The sequence below is a fragment of the Lygodium microphyllum genome, chromosome 17, assembly GCF_053477565.2.
Source record: "Lygodium microphyllum isolate KBCC chromosome 17, Lygodium_microphyllum_v1.1.10, whole genome shotgun sequence".
Classification (NCBI taxonomy): domain Eukaryota; kingdom Viridiplantae; phylum Streptophyta; class Polypodiopsida; order Schizaeales; family Lygodiaceae; genus Lygodium; species Lygodium microphyllum.
In genome coordinates this window covers 118,814,832-118,841,585 of record NC_141151.1, presented here as the reverse complement: position 1 = coordinate 118,841,585, position 26,754 = coordinate 118,814,832, and the positions used below count along the sequence as shown (strand labels likewise).

At 40.7% G+C, this 26,754-nt stretch overlaps 1 protein-coding gene across 2 annotated transcripts; it reads left to right on the top strand.

The window, feature by feature from the left end:
• On the top strand, window positions 1-26,447 carry SUT2 (sucrose transporter 2). 2 transcript variants are annotated; one of them, XM_087697923.1, is made up of 14 exons: window positions 1-938; window positions 22,080-22,145; window positions 22,299-22,397; window positions 22,502-22,560; window positions 22,644-22,728; window positions 22,807-22,840; window positions 22,958-23,057; window positions 23,170-23,245; window positions 23,334-23,669; window positions 24,179-24,322; window positions 24,406-24,639; window positions 24,819-24,882; window positions 25,676-25,719; window positions 25,811-26,447. In XM_087697923.1, the coding sequence occupies exons 1-14, from the start codon at window positions 681-683 to the stop codon at window positions 25,982-25,984; spliced, it is 1,773 nt and encodes a 590-aa protein (XP_087554049.1). In that variant the 5' UTR covers window positions 1-680; the 3' UTR covers window positions 25,985-26,447. The 2 variants fall into 2 exon arrangements, with proteins under 2 accessions (XP_087554049.1, XP_087554050.1); XM_087697924.1 differs by having other exon boundaries at window positions 896-938; window positions 22,244-22,397; window positions 25,811-26,446.
• The last annotated feature ends 307 nt before the right edge of the window (window positions 26,448-26,754 follow it).

Here is a 26,754-nt window from a genome sequence, read left to right as displayed (position 1 = left end):
GAAGGTGCATTACCAAAGGTTGGGGCCAAAAGCGGGAGAGAGAGTGTGCGTGGACGTTTTACTCTTTGTTAAGAAGCTCCCCAGATTCGACCGCCGTAGCCGTAATGCAGGAAATTTGACAGCACAATAGAATGCGGGGTTCGTAATCGAGGAAACGCTGCTGAGATCCGGAGACACACACAGGCGTAGCCGGAGAGAGAGAGAGAGAGATCCGCGCCATTTCGTTCTGGATCCGCAACTTCAAACAGCGTATCTGGATCTTACCAATTCTCAGATTGAGACATACATGTTTCTTTGTTGTATATTTTGCTTGCTGCAGCATTAAGAAGCATTGCAAGCCATTAATGACAAACTAGAGGAGAAGATAGACAATACCGTCATTGATGCAGAAGAAGCGATACAGTAACACTCAGAGCGACAGGAGAAAGAGTTTACTGATCTTTCAATTCGATATTGGTGCAGAAGACATTATGTACTCAGACTCACAGAGAGGAGGAAAAGGTATATACAGATCATAAATCGGTATCGGTGCAGAAGTCATTCTACAGAGCTCTCAGACTGATAGATATCTACCGATAGCTCTCTAATCTGTATCAGATCTATCCACTGCACCGGTAATGCATTCTATTGCAAAGAGATAATTCGAGGTGCATGTACCCCTTGTGTGGTTGCCTTCAGCTATGGCATCACGAAATGCTCGTTTGCAAGGCTCCCCACGCTCCCCACGTGGGGATCTTCCTGCCTTCTCCCGCCCTTTACCCCCACCAGACCATTCAAAGCCCCCACCATCTCCCGATAGACGAGACTCCAATGGCCATGCCAGTGTTTCTCCATACAGTAATCCATCAATCATCACTATAGGTTTGTCATCTGTGGTGGCAGCTGGAGTGCAATTCGGATGGGCTTTGCAGCTCTCACTTCTCACTCCTTACATCCAGGTAGCTCAATTTCTAAAACTTTTTCTTCTTGATAAGACCAAGTGTAACCAATTCAAAGTAATGGTTCGTGCATAATATGTAATTGCACTCTCAACTAAGGTTCATCGTGTAATGTTCTCTCCTTGTTTTGGTGCGTGCATGTGTGTGTGATACATATGATAAAAGCTCAGAATATGCTATATGAATGTGTGTGCATGCACGCGTGTGTGTCAGCTATGTCCTCTAGCCAACTGAGATTCAATTTTATCAAATCTTTGCAAAAGACACCTTGGAATCCCCATCTCAATACAATCCAGGAGAAAACAATCCCAAAGTGCTGAGAATGAACTATGAGGCATTCTGATAGGCTGATCATGTGCATCTGGTTAATAGGTTTCAAGATCTTGGGGTGCATCTAAATATGGTGACTCCCCTCCTTCTAGTGCATATGGGGAGTTCCCTTGCACAAAGTAGCACACTGCAATGTATATGTCACAAGGGTGGTCTGTATGTATTCGGATCCACATGAAGCGAACCTCCTCATCCCTCGGCATGACTTGCACAATATGTTGTAGCTTCTCCCTATACAATACTGCTACTACCCTAGTTTGGTCCCCCCTCATGATCAAGCTCTAGGGTGGCATGTCGTCTCCCATTTGTAGCCTCTCACCCTTGGTAAATGTAAGCCCGGGCTCTGGTGTGTCTTTGTATACAAGACGATGTCTTTGTCAATGAAGGTCTCTTGGAATAGCCTTGTATTGGTCCTCATGGCTCCATTATAGTTCCACATTGCGAACCTTAGGTGTATCTCATAGGCCGCACCTTGTCATTGGTGCTTTTCTGTGATGATGCATCCTTCTCTATATATTGCCCATTTTCCCGCTTTGCAATCCTCCATAATTTGTGGCATGCATTCCCATTAGTGGGCTACCTTGGCTGGTGTGAGGTCATTGTCTAGATAGATTTTTTCCCTTTAAAAGCCTTTCTTTTGGAAAGGAAGGCTAGTCGTGACTCAAAATCAGTAAATTCGACGATGAGGGGCCTCTCCTTAGCTGCTACCCTCCATGCATGTTCCACAGTGCAGGGGTCCCCCACTTCCATTTTTCCCACATATGCCTTTGACATATTCTAAAGGTTGTCTCCCTCTTTCCATCCGACCACCTGGATGTGTAGAGCTCTAACCTTCCTTATTTTCTCCTCTTTAAGTGGTGCATACGAACTCTTCCATTTGGGCACTTCAATCCATTTGGAGTTTTTCTACTGCTTCAGCTTGTGCTTGTTTTACTATAGCTGCCCATGTATTGAGCTCTGGTGTCATATAGGTTTTTAGCTCATTAATTTCAGTTTGTATTTTCTTGGGCATGGTCTCCGCGATCTCCCCTTCCCTCCTTTTTAAGGAGGTCCAGCTGGTTTTTGTAATTGGTGATCTCGTGCTTAAGCTCTTCAATCATCTCTCTTGGAGGCTAGCCTCGATGTCCGCCTTCTGAGGTGTGAAATGTGCTTAGAATTCTTCATATATCTCGTTTTTCCACTCTTGCATCTTATTGAACATCTCCTCCTTGATTTGTTGGATGGCTTCATTGCACATGATGATCATCATTTCCTTGACATTCTCCATGCCACGGTCTTGAATTTTGCACCCCATGCCCCTTTCCATATGGTATTTTTCAGTTTGTCAATGTGAGGCAGAAGTGGAGTGTAATCGAGTTTTGAAATGAAGAAGAGAGGAAATTGAGGTGTGGATGAGAAGTGGGTGGGATGGGAGGGATTTGAGAAGAGTGATTTACATGCTCAAAAGACACAAAAGATGTAGATATACTTGTTGAAGGATGTTTGCTTGGAGAGCCTTCTATATTGAAGTTTATATATTGAAAATCATCTGGATTGTGCATACCAAAGGAAAACAAGAGAGGGTTTTGATTTATACGACTATGAACTTGATTCTGGGCTTGGTTGAGATGAAGATGGTTTGCCAGTCGTCCCAAATGTCGTATGTCCTCCATGATTGGAGAGGTGATTTTTTTCCGTATCTTATCAAGTTATCATTGTACCTTGTGCCCATGCATGGGATTATCTTGTAATCAGAATTCTTGTAACAAATCTTGCATCTAGTCTAGTCTCTCGAGCACAGTCTAGTGCTCCCATAACAATTTGGCAAGACTACTTTTTGGCCCTACTAAGCACCATGGAGGCGACCCTTGAAAGAATTGTAGCCTCCCTTCAAAACCTCCAACAACAAATTCAAGTCTTGAAGGAACAACAAGCGCAACTTCAAATAGAACACCCTACGCATCTAGGCCCTGTGCTTCAAGAGATGCAAGACCAGATCCGAGATTTGCAGAACAACAGAGGAAGTGATTAGATGATTCCGCGTGTTTATCAACCCCCAACAAGAGAATCCAAGATCAGCATGCGAGAGAAGTTCAATGGTGACTGTTTGATGTTCAGGGGATTCTTTGCAACAAGTAAAGCTCTATATCCGCATGAATTGGAGAGGTATCCAGATGATGCTTCCAAGGTGGGATTCATGGGACTTTGCTTTGTGGTTAAGCTTTATCATGGTTCGTCCCAATCTTGGAAAAGAATATTCCAGTACTTCATAACTATGAGGCATTTCTTTGTGAGCTCACTTACACATTTGTGGATGCAGACACTGGTTAAGTAGCAGAATTAAACTTCGGAAGCTATGACAAGGTAACCACCCTACCTCTGCTTATGCATTTGAATTTAGGCAATTAATCTATGACCTCACTTGGCATGAAGAGTATTTTATCAGCCAATTTAGATGGGGTCTTCGAGATGATATCAAGGACCTCATGCTCACTATGCCCAAGGCAAAAACGCTCAATAATTGTATCATGCAAGCTATTCAGTGTGATAATAGATTGTTCGAGAGGAAGTAAGAAAAGCGAGAAGAACTAAGGCTTGCTAATGAAACTAATCCCATAAGAAAAGGAAAGATGAAGAGAGAATCATCCATACCTATATAGTTGAAACCTCGGACACATCGTCCTAAATTGCCCAAATAAGAGGGCAAGAACCCCAAGAGTTGCTGCAACCATCCTCGAGTAGGAAAACAAGGATGCTCAGTTGTAAATGAGATTGTACAACCGGACCTTGATATAAGAAAGAGTCTCTTGATCCTAGCCACACCCATGGAAACTTGTCACCGTCTAGATGATCATACTGAGAAAGACCCTTTTCCTCAAAGCCCTGGTCGACTCTGGGACCTCTGCATGTTTCATTGATGATGACTTTGTGAATAGGTACCAAATTCGAGTACTCCAAAAGATCAATCCTGCACCAGTTGTAGTCGTGGATGGAAGACCTTTGGCACTTGGAGATATTACCAAGGAAACCTGACCACTCATGGTAACTCTTGGCGATCACAAATCTCGTATATGCTTTAATGTCATATCTAGTCCCACAAATCCAATCATCCTTGGGATGCCTTGGCTAAAGAAACACAACCCAGAAATTGATTGGGTTAAGCAAAAGATCACACGTTGTGAAAATCAACGAAAGTCGGTATATCTAGGAGCCAAGGCTTTTATGCACATAGCAAGGCAAGAACTGACCTACATGATATATCATATACTAGCTCAAGAATCTAGTAAGGATAATTCAGTCAAGGTACCAAGCCAATATCAAGAATTCCAAGATGTCTTTGAAAAAAAAAATGTAGATCTCTTGCCTGAACACATACCATATGATTGTGCTATAGATCTCCATGAGGGGGATTCAACCGCTTTTTGGATCCATCTATAGGCTATTTCTTGATGAACTAGTTGAACTACACAAGAACATTGATGAGAACTTAGCCAAGGGGTTCATTAGGCACTCAAAGTCTCGTGCTGGAGTTCCAATTTTGTTCGTGAAGAAGAAAGACAGGTCACTTCGAATGTGTGTGGATTATCGAGGACTCAAGAAGATAACAATCAAGAATTGGTACCCTTCACCGTTGATACCAAAGCTCTTGGAACACCTTGGAAAAGCCAAGATCTTCACAAAGATTGATCTATGAGGGGCTTACAATCTTGTACAGGTCAGAGAAGGAGACAAATGGAAGACAGCCTTCTGCGCAAGGTATGGTCACTTCGAGTATATTGTTATGCCATTCGGTCTCACCAATACTCTTGCAGTATTCCAACATATGACGAATGATATCTTCCGAGAGTATCTAGATGATTTTGTAGCTATATACTTGGATGATATCTTGATATTCTCAAAAGATCCAAAGGAGCATGAGCACCATGTAAAATTAGTTTTGAAAAAACTTAGAGAAAAGGGACTATATGCAAAACTTGAGAAGTGTTTTTTCCATCAAATAGAAGTGGAATTCTTGGGGTACAATGTCTCCTAGAGAGGAATCTTCATGGATCCCAAGAAGATCGAGACTATTCTTGGTTGGTAGACATCCACATGTGTCCACGATGTCCAATGTTTCCTTGGCTTTGCCAACTTTTACAGGATATTTATTAAGGATTACTCAAAGATAGTGGCACCACTCACCAGACTCATAGGAAACTCAAAGTTCTCATGGACCCTAGAAGTTGAGAAGGCCTTCTAGACCCTGAAGACCGCTTTCACCACTGCCCTGCTGATCCTAGTCTACCCAGATCCTACCAAGACATTTTTCTTGGAGACCAATACATCAGACTATGCCTTAGGAGCCATCTTGTCCCATCATTGAGATAATGGTCATATGCATCCAGTGGTATTTCACTCAAGGAAGTTCGTTGCTCCTCCAGAGATAAACTATGAGATCCATGACAAAGAACTCCTTGCTATTGTGGATGCCTTTGATACTTGGCATCATCATCTAGGGGGTGCAGCCCATAAAGTTATCATCTATACAGGTCACAAACATTTAGAATGACAACTTGCATCCTCAATTGAAGACAATCTCGCTGGAGTAACTTCTTATCTAGGTTTGACTTTGTCATAACCTATCGCCCAGAACGCCAACAATGCCAATTAGATGCTTTATCAAGATGATCATACCTGGCACCTAAGAAGGGAGAAAAAGCTTTTGATCAACAATGAGCAATACTACTCAAGCCAAAGCACCTCCAGCTAGTAGCCATCTCCAATTGTCACGAAGACGACCCTACCTTGATCCAGTTAATCCATGAAGCCGTGCTGCATGATGATTTGGCCAACAATTTCAAGAGAAAAAATCAAGAGGAAAAAGGGAATGAAGTTTGTGAGTTTTAGGATACTAATGGATTGTTATACTATAAGGATCTACTTTACATCCCTCCAGGAAAGCCGAGACTCTAGGTACTCCAACAATGCCATGACACCCTAACAGCAGGACACTTTGGAGTTAATAAGACTTTAGAGCTTATTTCAAGAGATTTTTAGTGGCCCTAGATGTGGAAAGAAGCTAAGGAATATATAAAATCATGCGATACCTGTAATAGGGCCAAGGTATCTCATCACAAACCACATGGCCTCCTGCAACTCTTGCCCATTTCAGCGCAATCTTGGCCTTCTCTGTCCATCGGTTTCATAACAAATCTTCCCAAATCAGACAAATATGACTCTATACTTGTTGTGGTAGATAGGTTTAGAAAAATGGCACATTTTATCCCTACCAACAATACCATCACAGGCATAGCTACTGCTAGACTCTTCCTCAGATACATTTTTAGATTACATGGACTCCGAGACAACATCATCAGTGATCGGGGTCCCCAATTCATATCTAGTTTTTGGGACAGCCTTTGCAACCTCCTTGGAGTCCAAGCTAAGTTATCCACAACCAATCATTCACAGACAATCATTGGGACAGCCTTTGCAACCTCCTTGGAGTCCAAGTTAAGTTATCCACAACCAATCATTCACAGACAATCAACTACCATCAGAATGATTGGCTTGAGCTCTTGCCCTTTGCAGAGTTTGCTTATAATAATAGTATCCATGCATCTACCAAGCAAACTCCTTTCTTTGCAAACTATGGCTAGCATCCAAGGATGGATGTGCATCTCTCCAATCAAGTAAAGAACCCTATCGCTCAAGATAAAGCTCAATACCTAGCAGATAAACACTAGGAACTCAAGCAACAAATTCAAAAGACTTAGAATTAATACAAGCACTATGTGGACCAACATTGTCTCCAACATCTAGCATACAAAGTCGGTGATAAAGCATGGTTACTCAGGCCTAACCCTCTGACAACAAGGCCTTCCACTAAGCTAGACCACTAGAGATTTGGGCCCTTCATTATCGTAGCCTAGATCAAACCAGTTGCTTGCCGACTCCAACTCCCCAGCACCATGAAGATCCACCTAGTCTTTCATGTTTCCTTGCTCAAGCCATACCATAGCTCACCATTGAGGGGGGAGAGATCTAATCTCCACCACCTGTCGAGATTAAAGATCATGAAGAATTTGAGGTCGAGTATGTCTTAGACTCGAGGATCTTCCTAGGTTGATTGGAATACCTTGTTCATTGGAAAGGATATGACATTAATGATCACACTTGGGAACTTGCAGAATATCTTCAAAGAGCATCTCTCACAAGAGAAATCCAACGAAACTTGGACCAATCCACTAAGTGGCTCCTCGTGGAACTCGTCCCTAGAGAAGGGGGTGATACCATGGACATGCCATGATCAAGTGTACGGATTATTCTTGCTCATTTCTTCGCACCCCATGCGAACGCATCCTTAATAGGACATCCTCGAGCCAACCATGCGAACCTACCCCTGCCATGTCATCATAGAACCTTCTAGAAGTTATGCCATGTCATCAATTACATAATCGATGATGTCATCATAGAATTTTCTAGAAGACATGCCATCTCATCTTCTGTATCATCGATGATATCATCATGGAACATTCTAGACGATCTTTAGCCGCCCTTCAACACCTATAAAATGAGGGGCTCGCCATAGAGCTCCTTAGTCTTGCCAATGTTAGTCTTGGGAGCTCAAGGAGTTGAGACATCCAAGTAAGTAACTTTGAGTTCCAGTTCTAGTTCTTGTCTAGTCATGGTATCTAGTCTTGCCTTGTCTTCCATTATACTTCTGTTGTCTTGTCACCTGTAATCTCATAGTACAAGTTCTTGTCTAGTATTGTCTTGTATCTTATTCATCCCCGTTGAGGGAAAGATTGTAATTCTGATATCTTGTATCCATGCCTACGGTCCTGAGTTGTGGGATCCTTTATATCCTATGGAGTCCTGTTGTCTATACCTACAGTCTCGGGTTGTGGGATTTTCCGTATATTGTTATCATTGTACCTTGTGCCCCTACGTGAGATTATCTTGTAATCAAAATTCTTGTAACAAATCTTGCATCTAGTCTAGTCTCTCGAGCATAGTCTCGTGCTCCCATAACAGTATTGGCCAATGAGACAAGAGTCCAAGAGTGGTAATCACATAGTAAACGTGTGCAATAGGGCTTTGAGTCATATTTATAGGACCCGACTGCCCTAACCCCAAGGTGCTCTTAGTCCATTCGCACTAAGTCACCTCATGACCATTGTGACCAATACTACTAGCGCCCAGCCAGATGTCTAGGGACATGACGCTTCTCCGCCTTTGAGCAAATTTTCCACTTAACCGAGTACTTAGGATAAATAGTCCAATGGGATTGTTTAGTCCTAAGGTCAAGAACTGATTTGGGTTCGAGTTGAATGTACCGAGCAATATCCTCAAGCTGTGGGACCTTCTCAATTGGAACAATTTGCTTACCTTGTCCCAATCGTTCTTTCAAATGACTTACATGGAACATAGGATGAACTCGGATTTTCAATGGTAAATCTAACTCATAGGATACGCTACTTATCTTCTTGGTAATCTGGAAAGGACTGCAAAGTTCTTTGGGACTTTAAGGTAAACCCGGATGCCTTCTTGGAGCTCTTTGGGAGTATGATGTTGGTTAGCATAAAATGTAGCATGATCCTGGGCTGTTTTAATGTTTCCTCTCGTAGTCGTCAATATTTCTTGCATATCATGCAGAAAGTTGACTATCGACTAGATTTTCACGGCCTTGAGCTCTGTGGCAATTGGTGGTTTCGGCTCATAATCATACATAAGCATAAGTGGGCTATAATTAGTAGTCGAATGCTTAGCATTGTTATAAGCAAACTCAAATCGAGAAAGATAATGCTCCCAATCAGATGGTCTACGTGAAACATATGTATGAAGTATGTTCTCCATAGTTTGATTTGTCCGTTTGGCCTGCCCATTGGTTTCTAGATGTTTTGAGGACGAGAAGGATAATTGAGTTTTCAACTTTTGAAAGACCATTTGCTAGAAATGGCCAGTGAACTTAGGATTGCGGTCACTAAGTATTTCATTGGGCAAACCATAAAGTTTAGAAAGTTATTTGACAAAGAGACTAGCCAACTCATGGCTTTTCACGGTTGTCTTTGTAGGAATGAATCAAGCCCCCAACCCAGATTGTGTTATGATCTTGATTCACACAAGGAAATCTTACTATAAAATCCATAGAAATGCTACTTCATTTTCTATTAGGGAGTTGTAAAGGATATGACATTCCTGCTTGTTTGTGCCATTTAGCTTTGTTAAGCACACATAATACTCAACCATAGTCTTAATATGTTGCCAATAAAAATAATGAGTAACGAAGGCCAAAGTCTAGTGTATGCCAGGGTGTCTGATGCTCAGCGTAGCATGACACTCCTACAAAATTTTCTTGCGGATATCCTGATCATCGGGTACACACACTTTGCCTTGTTTAAAAAGTAATCTATTTCAAATGGAATACTTTTCTCCCATCTTTCTCTCAGTAGCCAGCCTTCCGGCGTCCGGACTGCTTAAGCTTCTTGGTCTACTAGGTCCCTGTGACATTAATGTGACATTAAATGTGACATTAAAGTGACATTTAATGTGACATTAAGGTAAATCAAGGGAAACATGCACGAGGATGACCGTCCGGGGTCTTGGGCGCCTGAATGGGGTTTAGGGGAGCCTAGAACCAAAGAGAGTCCAAGAATAGTAGGACTCACCAAGGTTTGACGGCTGGCAATCGGATCACGATGGGTCTGGCCAGCAATAAACTAGGCAAGGCTGGGAGGTGAAAGGATCGCTCGTGCTCATTTCTTCTGACTACTTTTCCTCTGGCTTTTATGGTCTTCTTCAGAGCCGTCCGTCTGACATTGGTATTAGAGCATATGGTTCAAGGGACATGATCCGTCATCCGCCAGGTCACCCGTCATACGCCAGGTCGCCAGTCGATTAAGGTCGCCCGCCAGGTCGCCAGTCCATTAAGGTCGCCCGCCATCCGTTAGCCGCTGAAGATCTTTATTCGAAGTGGTAACGTGTGGTGTGCCACGTCACGTAAGTGTGACACTTTGCGGACAGAGCCAGGCGTGAGGCGAAACGTGATCCGACGGTGGTCAACTGAGGCGAAACGTGAAAAAGGCGCCAGAAACGTGAGACGATTTCTGTGCGTGAGGCGACTGCCGTGGGATGGACGGAAAAACGTCATGGGACGGACGGAAAAAAAAAAAAAAACGTCAGATGATACATGATTGAAGTTAGGAAACTTCATTTCCAGCATCATTGCTTCACGGTTTTAGCCCGGGAAGGCAAAATTTGTTCCTTACTCTTCGGGTTTATTTACAAAACCAGCAACAGTAGCTTGCCATTAAAATCAGGGAAGTACTTTACTTTGTATACAAATTTCTTATCTTTGCTTTCCAATTCCAGTATATTAATGCAGAAAAAGAGAAAGAGAGAGTAATGGAAGGTTCTAGTTCTGGGGACCACCCTATGGTAGATCCCCATGAACCAGAGATGCAAGAAGAACAGTGGGAAGAATTTTTTGCTACATGAGAACAATTTGATGATCTTACTGCTCGTGTACAGGCTCAGGGGGTTCAAATGGAATTTTTAACTCAAACACTCACTGAAATAAAATCTCAATTAACTTTATTGTTAGAAAGAGATAAAAATAAGATAGAAACCTCGGATGTCCCATCTTCATCGAAAGATTTAGATGTGACTATGCGAGATCCTAAGGAACCCCACCACAAGTTGAGGGATAATCCAGTTCTAAAGGATATGAAACCCCCTCAGTTTCACGGGGAGGAAAAAGATAGAAATAAAGATACAATCTTTAATTTCCTCCAAAAATGGGAAGATTTACATAAACTTAAAAATACTCCACCACATCTCTAAGCACTGGAGGCTAGTTTAACTTTGGGGCCCAAAGCATATAAGTGGTGGCGAACTTTAAAGGAGGCAAATAAAATACCTGAAACTTGGGCTCAATTTGAATCCGTCTTTTTGAAAGAATTCCTTCTTGAAAATGAAATGGAAAGAAATTGGGAAGATTGGGATTATATCAGACAAAAGGGAAGACCCCTGCTGACATATCTGGAGGAATATCGTGAGATAATCCTTAAATTGGAAGGAATAGATGAATTTCAAAAAACAAGGGGATTCATTAGGGGACTAGATAAAGCCTGTAAAAAGGAAGTAAAAAGGAGTTCACCTAAGACGCTGGAAGAGGCAATTAAATTTGCATTAATTAATGAAGATAGTATGTGTCCAGGTACACTTACTAGTCTCACTGATACGGAGCCCAAGTCTAAGGAATTGGAAACCTCAAAATTTGTGGGCAAATTTAAAAGAAAAATGCCATTTTTAAAGGGTAAAAAACAACCTTTTGAAAAGAAACAATATGTGAGACCAAAGTTAAGTCCTGATGACTTTGATAAGGCTAAAAAAGAAAAGTTGTGTTTCAATTGCCTATCCCCTAACCATGCTGCTTGGAATTGCCCTCAAAAGAAAAAGGGGGAAGACAAAGGAAAGGATAAGGACAAGGGCAAGGGAAAAGAAAAACAAATCCATGTAGTGCAGACCTTAGAATTAAAGGGGCATGAAAGGTATAAATCTTTAGAGGTCTTGCACATGGATGTACAACACAAGTGTTGTATGTCAACTTCTATGTGGCAGCCTACTTTTGGGCTACATGATTTAGTTAGAGTACATGGATTGATAGTTGGAAAGAGAGTTAGAGTCATGATTGATGACTCTGCTACACATAATTTTATTAACTATGCACTTGTCAAAAAATTGAAACTTCCCCAACAAAAGAGTGGGCATCAATATGTTGTTCGTATGATGCAAGGCCAAGATAATAAAATATGGGATACAATGGTATCCAATTTGGAAATTGAGATTCAAGGATATAAAGATAAACTTGATTTCCAAATTATGAACATGGAAAGAGCGGATATTGCTCTAGGGAGGGAGTGGCTATGGGGATTGGAACCATCCTTAAAACGTAGTTACCATCATAATATACTGGAATTTGAAAGGGATGGTAAGACTTTTGTCATTCAAGGTGAACATGAAGTATCTGATAATCCTTTGTTGTGTTCTACTGAAGTTCAGAAGCTGATAAAGAAGGAAGTTTGTGAGGTATATATGTTATGGTCTCTTCCTGTACAAAACACTTTCACTTTCTGTAATATAAAGCAACAATTTTCTTATGTTTGTGAGTTGAATATAAATAATAAATTAAGTAGTTTGTTAGATGATTTTAAAGATGTGTTTCCTTCCGATTTACCAAGTGGCCTTCCACCAGATAGGGGTGATATAAATCATCCAATTGACACAAATAAGGATACACACCCTATTTCTAAACCACCGTATAGGTTAAGTGAAACACAGCATCAAGAAGTTGAAAGACAAATTAAGGATTACCTTGATAAAGGGTTTATACAACCCAGTAATTCACCTTGGGCTTCACCAATTTTATTAGTAAAGAAAAAAGATGGTTCTATGCGACTTTGTGTTGACTATAGAGCACTTAATAAAATAACGGTGAAGAATAAATTTTCTATGCCTAGAATGGAAGATCTTTTTGATCAATTGCAAGGGGCAAAATTCTTCACAAAGATAGATTTAAGATCAGGCTATCACCAAGTAAGAATTAAGGCACAAGATGTTCCCAAGACAGCATTTCGTACTAGATACGAGCATTATGATTTTTTGGTGATGCCTTTTGGCCTCACTAATTCACCAGCTACCTTTATGAAACTGATGAATAATGTGTTACGGCCCTATCTAGGACATTTTGTAGTAGTCTTCTTGGATGATATCTTGATCTTTAGTAAATCAAAAGAAGAACATTTGGAACACTTACAATTAGTATTCCAACTGTTAAGAACACATTCCCTTTAGGCGAAGAAAACTTAATGTGAATTCTTTGCACAAGAGGTCAAATATTTGGGGCATATTATCTCGAAAGAGGGAATCAACATGGATCCAGAAAAAGTAAGGGAATTATTGAATGGCCATCTCCAAGGAAACTGGAAGAGCTGCAGATCTTCCTAGGTTTATCTGGATTTTATCGTAGATTCATTCGAGATTATGCCAAAATAACTGTTCCAATGACAGACCAACTTAAAGGAAAAGGAAAGAGCTTTAATTGGGGAACAGACCAAAATGAAAGTTTTCAAAAACTTAAGGTAGCTATTGCTACAGCTCCAATATTATTAATAGTGGATCCCAATAAACCATTTGTGGTTGAAGCTGATGCCAGTGATAAGGCGATAGGCGTGGTCTTATTACAAGAAGGTCGACCAGTTGCTTTTGAAAGCAAGAAATTAGACCGTGCAAAACAAAATTATTCTGTTTATGTGAGGGAGCTATATGCAATAGTACATGCAATGAAGAAATGGAGGCACTATCTGTACGGTGCCAAACTTTTGATTTTATCGGATCATGAAAGCATTAAGTGGCTTAATGATCAACCGGATTTACACGGGCGTAAAGCCAGATGGGCCGAACTCCTCCAAGAGTTCGACTATGAGATAAGATATAGAAAAGGAAAGTATAATATAGTAGCTGATGCACTCAGCAGAATGCCCATCATTAATGAATTGAGTTTTACTCAGTTCACTTCCAACTTGCTTGAATCTTTAAAAGGGAAATGCCAGGTTGATCCGGCATATTCCAACATATGGGAAGCAATAAAAAATGGGGATCCAAATGAAAGTGCTTCTACTGAGGAAGGAATATCTGAGGATGTTCAACAAGGAAATGGAGCATAAGGGGTTGCTCAAATTGGATTTAAGTGGAAGAATTTTACCATTGATAATGGTTATTTACTCTACAAGGGTAGGGTATGTGTCTCGAAAGATACAGAAATAAGGCGCCAGATACTCTTTGAGTGTCATGATACCCCTAGCGCGGGACATCCAGGAGTTAATAAGACTTATAGTCTTATTAAAAGGCAGTTCTATTGGCCTGGAATGAATAAGGACGTCCTTGACTATGTGGTCAAATGTAATAAATGCCAGGTTAATAAAGTTGAAAGATTGAAAATGGGAGGACTTCTCCATCCACTAGAGATTCCTTCGGGAAAATGGGAGAGTATCTCCATGGACTTTATTGTTGCTTTACCTAGAACACAGAGGGGGCACGACTCTGTGTGGGTGATTGTGGATAGGTTAACCAAAATGGCTAGGTTCATTCCAACTTCAATTGATGTTAAAACACCAGAATTGGCTAGATTGTTCGTAGAGAACATATACCGATTGTATGGCCTTCCGGCAAATATAGTTTCTGATCGGGATAGAAAATTTGATAGCCAATTTTGGCGTGCAGTATTTAGGAAATTGGATACTAAACTTAGCATGAGTACGGCGGATCACCTGCAAACAGATGGGCAAACTGAAAGGGTTAACCAAATCCTTGAAGATATGCTTAGGGCATATGTAAGTAAAAGGCAAACTAATTGGGAAGAGTATTTACCGATAGCAGAGTTTGCATATAATAGTGCCAAGCACTCTTCCACTGGATATAGTCCATTTATGTTAATGTATGGGTTTCAGCCCAGAGCTCCTTTTGCAATTGGACTGCATAAGGAAAAGGTTCAAGCAGCTAAAGATTTTTTGGAGGATATGAATAGCATGTTAAAATTTGCTCAAGAAAATATTAAAAAAGCTCAAAATCGAACTAGAGCATATGCAGATCCTCACCGAAGTGACATCTTCTTTGAAGAAGGAGAATTGGTCTATCTTAAGGTGCCTGAACAAACTAAAACTATGAAAAAGGGACAATGTCCAAAGCTTTCACCGAGATATTGTGGTCCTTTCATAATACTTTAAAAGGTGGGAGAATTGGCTTACAAGCTCCAACTACCTGCTGGTAGTAAAATACATCCAGTTTTTCATGTAAGTAAATTAAGGAAGAAGCTGGGTGATTTGGATAATCTAATCTTAAATGATGATATTGAGGAGCTATTAAATGACCAATCTAATCCACATGAACCAGAAAGAATATTAAATGTTCGTAATAGACGAACAAGGAATACTATTTATCAAGAATGTTTGGTTAAGTGGAAAGATTGTTCAGAAGAAAGCTCAACATGGGAGCGAGTAAGTACTTTAAAGAAAAGGTTTCCCAATTTACAGTTAGACCTTCCAAGTATCGTTTTCGAGGACGAAACCGATTCTTAAGGGGAAGGAAATGTGACATTAAATGTGACATTAATGTGACATTAAAGTAACATTTAATGTGACATTAAGGTAAATCAAGGGAAACATGCATGAGGATGATCGTCCGGGGTCTTGGGCGCCCGAACGGGGTTTAGGGGAGCCTAGAACCAAAGAGAGTCCAAGAATAGTAGGACTCACCAAGGTTTGACGGCTGGCAATCGGATCACGATGGGTCTGGCCAGCAATAAACTAGGCAAGGCTGGGAGGTGAAAGGATCGCTCGTGCTCATTTCTTCAGACTACTTTTCCTCTGGCTTTTATGGTCTTCTTCAGAGCCGTCCGTCTGACAGTCCCTCTTGAACTAGTTGCCAAATCTTATCAAAGTGAAGATCATTTTGGCAACGCCCTTTGAGAGAAAGATAGATATTAGTTGAAATTTCAGAGGACGACAAGTTATCAGCTTCAAGAATTTGACTAAGAGTACCGGCAGTTATATTAGTTGTGTCAATGAATTTCGGAGTCAAATTTTTGCAAAAGCTCCGTCCATCTTGCCTTGCGGCCATGGAGATTGGGCTGATTACATAGGTATTTCAATGAGTGGTGGTCTATCCAAATAATTAACCTAGCGCCATACAGATAATGATGGCATACTAGTGCAAGGATGACCGCCAATAACTCCATCTCTTGGGTGTAAAGCATAATCACGTGCATCTGTATGAAACTCAAAAGGTTTATTTGGATCGAGAATCTGCAACGTTGGTGTAGTGGTAACAAGCTGTTTCAATGTTTAAAAACATCGATCACTAGTTCAAACTTACGTGCTTTTTCTTGCATTGACATGCATCCAAAAAAGAAGCTAGAAGTACATCACCATCATTGTCATTATCATGAGTGACTACATTAACCTCTTCTATTTTTACATTGCTCTTTTTGACAGGGTGGCTGCTCTTGTTTTCAGCCTTGTTGGCTTCATTGTTTTTGTTTTTGCCCTTCTCTTTCTTTAGCTGAAAGCAATCCCTTTTGTAGTGCCCCTTTTTGCCACAATGATGGCACTCCACATTCTTTCCATGAGATTTGCTGTGTGCTCTATTTTCAAAATTGCTCTTATGCTGAAATCTGCCTCTAGTGTGTAATGCATTTGAAGACTTGTTTACTGAGTTGTTCTACCTATTGAGTTCTTCCATCAGCAAAGAACTCTCCACATAAGAGTAAAACAGCTGAGCATTCGAATTACTCAAAGTTGTTCTGAAAATATCCCAACCTTCAAGTAGAGTGCATAGCAAGAAGTTAGCTTTGAACTCTTCATCAATATGAAAATTCAAAGCAATCAGCTGATTGAAAATTGAGTTAAACTCATTCAAATGTACAGACATGGCTGTACCCTCTTTCATGCAAAAGTCCATTAGTTTTTTCAACTAATAAACCTTGTTGGCTGCTCTTTTTTGAGCATACAATTCTTCAAGCCTTTGCCACATTGCATATGCTGAATTCAGCTTCTCAATTTTGAAGAGCAAGTTGTCTGACACTGAGAGCTCAATGGTAGAGCGAGCAAGCTCGTCCAAGTCATCCCACTCGTCTTGTTCCATGTCTGCTAGTTTGATTCCCTTTGTTTTGATGGGCTTTACATGTTTCTTCTACACCAAGACATTATAGCATTGTTTTTGCCAGATTTCAAAATTATGGCCACCCTCAAGCTTCTTAATGTGCAAAAGATTACTACTGTTACTGTTTCCAGCCATAATTTGCAGTCCCAAATTGAGTGATCAGTCACCAAAGGCAAGCCCAAATATGACACAAGTGACCACAGTCCACAAGAGTACCAACCAGCAATGAAAATCCCAAGATTGCAAAAATTTTCAGATCTGCAAATGAATTTTCAGAAAAAAAATATCCTTTGCTGCAGTCTAGCAATTTCTGACACAGTTAGAGACCAAGCCAATAGTTACATGTGAAATCCCCAAACTTTCACTGCAATTTCCAATCAAAAGGCATTCCCGAACACAAATTTTACAATTTGGGTCAAAAAGCCCCAAATTTTAAGAGGATGATTTGTTCAAAATTGCATCAATTCAAGTGCCCAAGTGCATATACCAAGCAATTCTTGCACATTACTACTGTTATTGTTTCCAGCCATAATTTGCAGTCCCAAATTGAGTGATCAGTCACCAAAGGCAAGCCCAAATATGACACAAGTGACCACAGTCCACAAGAGTACCAACCAGCAATGAAAATCCCAAGATTGCAAAAATTTTCAGATCTGCAAATGAATTTTCAGAAAAAAAATATCCTTTGCTGCACTCTAGCAATTTCTGACACAGTTAGAGACCAAGCCAATAGTTACATGTGAAATCCCCAAACTTTCACTGCAATTTCCACTCAAAAGGCATTCCCGAACACAAATTTTACAATTTGGGTCAAAAAGCCCCAAATTTTAAGAGGATGATTTGTTCAAAATTGCATCAATTCAAGTGCCCAAGTGCATATACCAAGCAATTCTTGCACAAATTGATGAAATTTTGCAAAAGCCCCAAATTTCTCGGGTCCGGTGTGCACAAATTTCATTGAAATTGAAGAAATTTCATCAAAATGTGAAAAAGCCCCAAAATTTCACGAGCAATTGTGCACTGATTTCACAAATTTTGAGTCAGATTGTCCACTTCTACATTAAAATTCTCAGATTGGGAAGAAGCTCCAAATTCCTTGGGGAGAATTTAACTTTGTGCCTTGCCATGTGAACGCTCGATGAAGGAGAGAAAAAAAAAGGCATTTCCTTTAAAAAAAAAGCGTTGACCGTTGCCTGTCGCATGTGCCACATTTGTAGCGAACGGTCCAGTCCCCGTCGTGCACCAGTCCACTGTGCGCTAATCGCAGCCCGTCTCGGCCAGTCCATCGTGTATCGGTCCGCTGTGTGTCAGTCGCAGTCCCTCTTGTCTAGTCTCAGGTTGGAGCATGTCCGTCAGCGCCAGTCCGTCGTTTCGTCAAGTCGTTAGGTCGCAGCACGTCTGTTAGTGCTAGCACGTTATGTCAGCCCGTCTGGCGCCTGTCTGCGCACGAGTTTGCCTAACTTGTCTTTCACGCCTGTCTATTGAGCCCGCCTTGACTAGCACTCGTCACCTTAGGTGTGTCACCTCATGCCTGTTACCTCAAACCTGTCACTGGCTCTGATACCACAGTTGTTGTCTAGGAATCTGTGCGTGAGCTGAGAGTGAAGGGGATAGAGAGTTGAGAGTAGTAGAATGAGAGAGTGAGCACGACACAATGGGTATTCGGTACAATGACAATGTACCACATTTTAGGTTTTGAATATATATATAAAGTACAAAGTGTAAGGGTGCATTCACACCCGAACACAATAAAAGGCACAGTGACTCTTTATTCCCAACATGATAATCCATATCCCATCATTCCCTTTAGGTATCCTAGGAAGCTAAAAAAAAAGTCCATAGCAATGCCCTACTAAGGTCTATTTGGATTAGGCAAGGGTTGCAACAAGCTCGGCATCTTTTGCATATTAGGCTTTACCTTTTGACATACGATGCATGTCCTGATAAAATGCTCTACATCATGTCTCAAAGTTGGCCAATAAAAAAAATGCTCAAAGGGAAAAATCCTAGAGTCACAATGCATCAGTTTTAACTTAACTATACTATTGCCTCTGTGTTCTGTATACAAAGGAGCATGACCTTCAATGATAACTCTATACCTTAATTGCTTCATGATACACATTCGTCCATGCATCATTAGAAATCCATCTCTAAGTACTAAGTGCTCATGCCTCTAGCCATTACAAAGTTGATTATAAATATTAGCAAAGTCCAAATTCTGCAACATATTGCTCTTTCATGGCATCCAACTCAATGTGATAAACCATCTTGATGATTGAAATTTATGGCATATGTGACAACATTCTTTTTACCATCAATATGTACAATTTGAAAATGAAACATAGAGAGAAAATTTGCCCATCTCATATGCTTCTCTGACAACTTTGTCTATGTCAAAAAGTACCGCAAAGTTTGATGGTTTGTCTGCATTATAAAATCAACCCCCAATAAATAATGTTTCTACGTAGACAGCGTATGAATTACAACCAAGAGCTCTTTCTCATAAACCTGCAAATTTTTCTTTGCATCGTGGAGAATTCGGCTCTCATAAGCCACAACTTGGCTTTTCTGCACAAGAACAACCCCAATGCTATTACCACATGCATCACACTGAACCACGAATGACTTCCTTAGATCGGGCAACACAAGCACAAGATCTGAAGTCATCTTTTTCTTTAACTTTTCAAATGTTGAAATTTCCACTATTGTCCATCTAAATGGTACATTTTTCATTTACAAAGCATGCAATGGAGATGCAATTTCAGCAAACCCACATACATACCTCCTCATTGAGTCGATTGCTAGTCACTTCTCTATCAATCACTTCATTTCTCTCTCCCCGCTTGTGAATTGAAGCACATGAAATGTTCTCTCCAAACTAGTCGTTTTCTGTTGCAACGATTATCACTCATTTTCTCTCTCCTCAACATCCAAAGCCCATCTCGATAATAAAATTAATAATCACATAAACATTGCAATTAATGGTAGCAGAACATAAACATTAAATGTTAAAATGACAATAATACGTAATGCCATACTAACATTAAAATCAATGCTAACATTAACATTCAATGCTAATTTAATGTTAATGAAAATTCTCAACATTAAATTCTCTGATGTTGATTTGGGTCACAAGGTTTTTAGTTTCTAACAATGGTCTGCCATAGCATTGGAGTGGCAGCTCCTCGGACTCCAACCGTCAAAACAACCAAAAAAACACTTGCGCATTAGCATCACCCCAACACAAAACCCAAGTATAGGTATGAAACATACCTTGCTCTCATACCCAACGCTTGCAACACATGCCCCCTATTCATGCCTTGCCTGCTAGCAGTGTCCCATATCACCCTCAATGAGATAAATGCGTACTTGTTAGGTGTGAACCATCATGGTTCCGTGAGTAAAAGTGGTTTTGTGCACGTCATCAAGTCTCGAGCTCAATTGCAAGTTCTCGCTTTGATACCAGTGATATGTCCCCCTAGGATCCAACCTACACACAAGACACGACACAAGCCAAACTCACCATAAAAGGGATTGGACATTAGACTCACCTCCTAGCCATAGAGTCGAATGGCTCACCTCGGAGCTTGAGAGCTAGCAACACTCCAAGTCACGACCACATCCCATGGGTTGACGTCCCATACCACCAGCCCACACCATCCCGGTGTACGAATGGGTCGGCCAGTGGGCCAAGAGTCCAAGAGTGGCGATCACACAATGAATGCGCGCAATAGAGCCTTGAGTCCTATTTATAGGACTTGACTGCCCTAACCCCAATGTGCCCTTAGTGCATTCACACTAAGTCACCTCATGATCTCTGTGACCAGTGTTACTAGTGCCCATTTGGATGTCTAGGTACGGATACCATGTGAAGGTATGCTAGGGTTTGCATTGAGGAAACACAGAAAGTATGCACATGATTGAAACACAAAGACTCAGACAGTGACGTGCAAAACTCAAATCCTAAATGCAAAACGCAAAACGCAAAACACAAATAGAGGAAAGAGAGAACTTTGAAGTGAATGAATGAATGCTGCAAATGAAGGAAAGAATGTACAAGTGCTTGAGGGCAGAGCTGTCCAACAGCCGATGGTTCTCATGGGAGCGGGTTGAGGGAGGTGTTGATGTGTATCGTCCATTGAGACGGATCCTGATTGCAGTAACCACCAATCGGAGCAGAGGTTGATGAAGAATAAGTGCTGAAAAGACAAAAACGACTTGATGAAGATGATGGTAACTGATGACCGCCAATAATGGGAGGCTAGACGATAGTGTGGACCATGTAGCACCAGTTGCTGGGGGTTGGACAGCTAGTGGAAGATGGCTGATGTGGCTGAAACTTGCAAGACAAGGATGGGGTGAATTGTGGGCAGTCTGTCTATCAATAGACATGGAAGGATCCTCCCAAATTAGGGTTTTGCATGTGGGACACACAAACTCTCTAGAACCGCTCATTTAATGAACTCTCTAGAAACGCTCCCCATTTAATGAAACTTTTGGTAATTTATTGTTTTGGGGTTGTTTTAAAGAGCTAATCAATGGGCAATGCATTTTTAGCTCAACGCCTCTTTCTTTGAGAGCAACACTCCTTTGCCCTCATCAAACTCATTCATTCTAGCTAATTCCCTTGATCTTCTTTTTCAAGTGTTGCCAGGTAATTGATCTCATGGTCTTGATAGATTAAGGAAGTCCTTTAACCATCTAAGCAAGTTAGCTTTGCACTTTTACCAGATTGAGCCTTTCAAACTTTACATTCATAGCAAGCTGTATTTTTCAAGATTAGGCCATCCAAACTAGGCAGCACTTGTCTACCCAATAGAGAGAGAGAAAAAGAGAACTGCTAGGTGGGACACTGTTAGTAACTATGGGTGCCAGCCTCCATACAGCACCAAGTTTTCACACTCAACCTTAAGTTGGGGCTCTAACTGCTTTCTTAAGTGGCTGGTGTGTGCATTGGAATTTTGGCATTGCATAAATATGACTGTTGTTGTGTGCATGGAATTCGGACATATGCATTATCTTTCGCCAGTGGCAGTTGCTTGGAGTCTCTCTTAGAAAGTGGGTATTAGTTCTTCTGGTCGAGGCACTGACTGTTCATGTTTATTATTTGCTGAATGCGATGGATGACAGACATTGGGGATTGAGCATGCTTTTACATCGTTCATTTGGCTTTGTGGCCCTATAACTGGCCTAGTGGTAAGTGCTCCCTGTGATACTTTGATTTCCTGTTTTTTGAAATTGCATTGTACAGCTTTTTATTGGATGTGGTTACTGCCACTTCTGCACAAGTACAGGGTTTTAAAAAGTGCCCTGATGATTCTAAGAGGTCAATCTGATTTTTGGATGGAGGTGCAACCTTTGGTTGGTGTATGGAGTGACCAATGCAAACTGAGACTTGGGCGTAGACGCCCATTCATTCTAGGCGGGTCTCTCTTGATTTGTTCAGCTGTAAGGAATTACATCTATATTTTCTTGTTTCAATTGTTCAATCAGCATTATAGGACAGACTATATGGTCCATGTATTTATGCAAACTCATGGTGCTCAAATCAGGTGACTATCATAGGATTTGCTGCAGATATAGGGTACTTGCTAGGAGACAATGACTGCAGGTAAGTGCTATGTGCATCCTCCATTTAAAACAGAACATTTGACTACTTAATGTATTAATGTTGCTGTTGACATACCCATATAGGAATCAGAAGGTTATACGTCCCCGAGCTGCTGCTGTATTTATTTTAGGTTTTTGGTTACTGGATCTAGCCAATAATACTGTACAGGTAGTCAATGAATGATTCATGAGTTTTCATTTTGCTTGCTATATTTTCTTGGAAATGAATTTCAGTGTCATTTTGCAGGGTCCTGCACGTGCTTTGCTTGCAGATCTCGCTGGTATGCCACACTGGGCAGTTTTTGTTGTAGTGACTGCAAGTTGAATTTTGGCTCTCCTTTTATATTAGTAATATTGGAGCACCTAATTGACTCAAGCAACCTGGCACTTCATTGCAGGTCCTGAACAGCGTGATACTGCTAATGCCATATTTTGCCTATGGATGGCCATTGGGAACATAATGGGATTTTCCGCTGGAGCCAGTGGTAATTGGCATAAGTAAGCTCTATTTTGCTTAACTGAGTTTTGGCATTGTGGGTCAAGGATCTACTCCATTGTTGAAGCAGGATTTGTTGTGTTGTGCATTGTTAATGGATGTAAAAACTTTTAGATTGTTCCCTTTCGTTGCAACCCGAGCCTGCTGCGAAGCTTGTATGAACTTGAAGGCAGCCTTCCTTATTGCTGTGGTGAGTTCAATTTTTTGGTGTGTTTAACAGTAAGCACTAAGGTGCAGGTACATGAAGAGATTTGATTTGTCTATGAATTGTGTATCAGGTATTTCTTCTATTTTGCACCCTAGTCACGGTATATTTTGCAAGGGAGACTGCAATAATGGCAAAAACAAGACAAACTGAAGATGCATCTCCTTTACTCTCATCGCAGATAGAAAAGTCTGTTGAAATGCAGGGCATGCATGTACCAACTGAAAGTCATTACCTGACCAATGGTGAAATAAACAACACGACAGATTTTTCATTGGAATCAGAAACAGAACCAGAAGAGGCTGAAAGTATTGCTGGACCTGGTGCAGTTCTGGTCAATCTTTTAACAAGTGTCAGGCAGCTTCCTCCTGAGATGAAAAGTGTGCTTATAGTGATGGCGCTTTGTTGGGTATGTTCCTGAAAATTTAGCAGCACTGTAAAATAGTCATGCACATGGAAATAAGCACACATTTATGAAGTCTGCTGGATATAGACACATTTTTTGAGTTCCTGTCTGCCAGTTGAAGAATGTCTGGGTCAATCATGGGACAGTTTGTGGAGTATCTGCTGAATGATGGGACAGATGCTATTCTTAATTTGGTAGGAATAGCTGTAAAATAGAAAGCGTCTCATGAGGAGATGCCCAACAATACACTGAAGTGAATGTTTTATTCCAATGCTGCTTTCGTGTTTGTGGCAACTGTGATTTATATAGGGAGTAAAAGAAAATGATTGGAACTCTTATTTATTTTAACATATCCTTAGTTATCTTTCTGCACATTTGCTTCCTGCTATTTTTCCTTGCTAGGAACCTTTAACAGGTCAGTTTATATTCATGTGCTTATCTTGTATATTCTTTTACATAAGGGATAAAGCTGATCTTACCAGTCTCATAAGAATTGTGCATGCTTTTTGCAGCTATCGTGGTTTCCCTTCTTCCTCTTTGATACAGACTGGATGGGACGAGAGGTTTATCATGGAGATCCGTTGGGTGACTCTTCAAAAGCTGAAGCTTATCAAACTGGTGTTCAAAGTGGAGCATTTGGTTTATTATTGAATTCAGTATGTTCTTCTTGTTCTCATTTATTGGAACAATCATGTCAAGCTAAGTGGAATACTAGTGCTAACCCATCACATCTTTGCAGGTTGTTTTAGCAATTGGTTCTTTCCTGATTGATCCATTGTGTCGGCGGATAGGTTCCAAATACGTTTGGGCCATTAGCAACTTCATGATTTTTGCCTGTATGGCCAGCACTGCTTTAATCAACGCACTTGCTCTACAGGAAGAAGGCACTGGAGCACAGCATGCATACAATTATGCAAAATGGGCACAGACTGCAGCTGTTGCTCTGTTTGCCCTTCTAGGTTTACCACTGGCTGTAAGTTCCTAGACTCCATCTGTGAAACTTTTCATGGTGCAAATACATGCACAGCCATATGTTCTTGTCCAGGGGTTCTAAGAATCCATCAAGTCACAAGAGTCCAGGGGTTCTAAGAATCCATCAAGTCACAAATTATGTATTCTCACTAAAAGGATGCATGCTTTTCCCTTTTTCAGATCACATATAGTGTGCCATACTCTATCACTGCTGAGCTGGCATCAGGTTCTGGAGGGGGACAAGGTTTGTGTACTGCAAGTACAATGTGGACTTTTATTTAAGTTGAGAGCTATTCAGTTGCTTTATTTTCAGATAGGGTAAAGTAAGAATCTGAGCTTATTGGGACCCCTTAGAGGATGCCTGCTTTTGATCATCTCTATGCTCAAAATGTGGATAAATTGCATAAACAATGTATTGTGAATTAAATGTTGGTTAGAATGTGTGTTTATCTGAAACGTCTAATATTTGGCTGCATGCAAAATCAGTTGACAAGCTTCCGTCTTGTACTGGGATTTGTTTTACAAGACCAGTGCTCATATAAGCATTAACCTGCCTGTCTTTGTATTATACTCTAAGAAATGAGGTGGTCCAGTGGAAAGATGGAAACGTGCTCTATTGCATCTAGGAATCATGATACATTCAAAAGGCATTTTTGGGAGTGCTTTGTAGTGAATCCAGTCATTCCACATAAAAGTTTTAATTACTTCATCTAAGCTTGGAATCATTCTGTCAGAAATCTGATTGGCATGATAAGTGAGCTATTTCTAAAATGTTATCACCCTCATATAAGCTTAGAAAGGACAATGATGTGTTTTAAAACTGTTTGGTCCTTAAATGTGTTTCTAGAAAAGCATAATGTTTCATTCTCTCCCGTTACTGCAGAGCTCTCTGGACATTATTTTCATGTGTTTTTGAATCAGACATAGTATCTAGTAGACCATTTGGTCTTTTGAAGCATTAGGCTTGCTTTATGTAATATGTGGTTTTCTAGTTCAGGTGATTATCTAGTTAACATGTTTGGCATGTAATGTTTCAGGTTTGGCCATGGGCATTTTGAACCTTGCTGTTGTGGTTCCACAGGTAATTTCATTGGTTTGTTATGCTTTTTTAAGAGGTTTGAACTGGATTCTATTTTCTGGATGTCATCTTAAGTATTTGTTTTCTTGTACAGATGGTGGTTGCTCTTGGAGCTGGACCGTGGGATGCACTCTTTGGTGGTGGTAATGAGCCAGCTTTTGCTTTCGCTGCTGTATTTGCTTTTACTGCTGGAGTTGTTGCTGTCATAAAGCTTCCACAACTGGCTAAAGCAGGCTATGTGCCTGCTGGAGTTCATGGCTTTGGTTGACCCCTTGGTCATTCCTGCTGCTATGATCGGTTGGAAATCAGTTAACCTGCTCGAGATCTTCACTATTTTTTGACTTAAAATTCTTTGGGCTCTTGTATGTTGCCCTGAGTCAGATAGGAATTCGGGTGCAGTTGTGCACGAGACATTTTGTATCTCTTAAATATCAAAGTGATTGGAGGAGTCATTGTACAAAGTAGTCATTCGATCTCCTTAGATGGTCACAAAGTCACTGGCATTGAATGACATTACAATGTTGTTAGTGTCAAGTACCATATTTAATTCAATTCAGCACAATCAGAGAAGGCCACAGTTAACTCATTAAGAAAGTTTGATTCATATGTAGAAAGTATCAGTGCCGAATGACCAGTGACAAGTAAATCTCTCTCCCTCTCCCCCCACCTTCACACCCCCGTCCTTGATGCTTGTATTATTCGTCTCATGAGGAGGAATGGCATGCCTATTTTCGTGTTTCCCCATTGCTCTAGTAATATCATTCTACAGAAATATACAGAACTTTCTCCTAGCTTCATCACCTTAACATACCTATTTAAATGACTAGAATTGCTCGGTTTCTTAGATACAGGTGGTGCATGGCTGTCGTCAGCTTGTGCTGTAAGGTGAATGCCCCCTAATCATGTGATAAGTATAATGACTATCACCCCAGTCCCCCAATTCTTTTGCCTCAATCCTCGTCTAATCATCACCATTATTGGTTTGTGATATCTACTGAAGTGTAACATATTACCTATTTTTGCTAGTGCCTAAGTTAG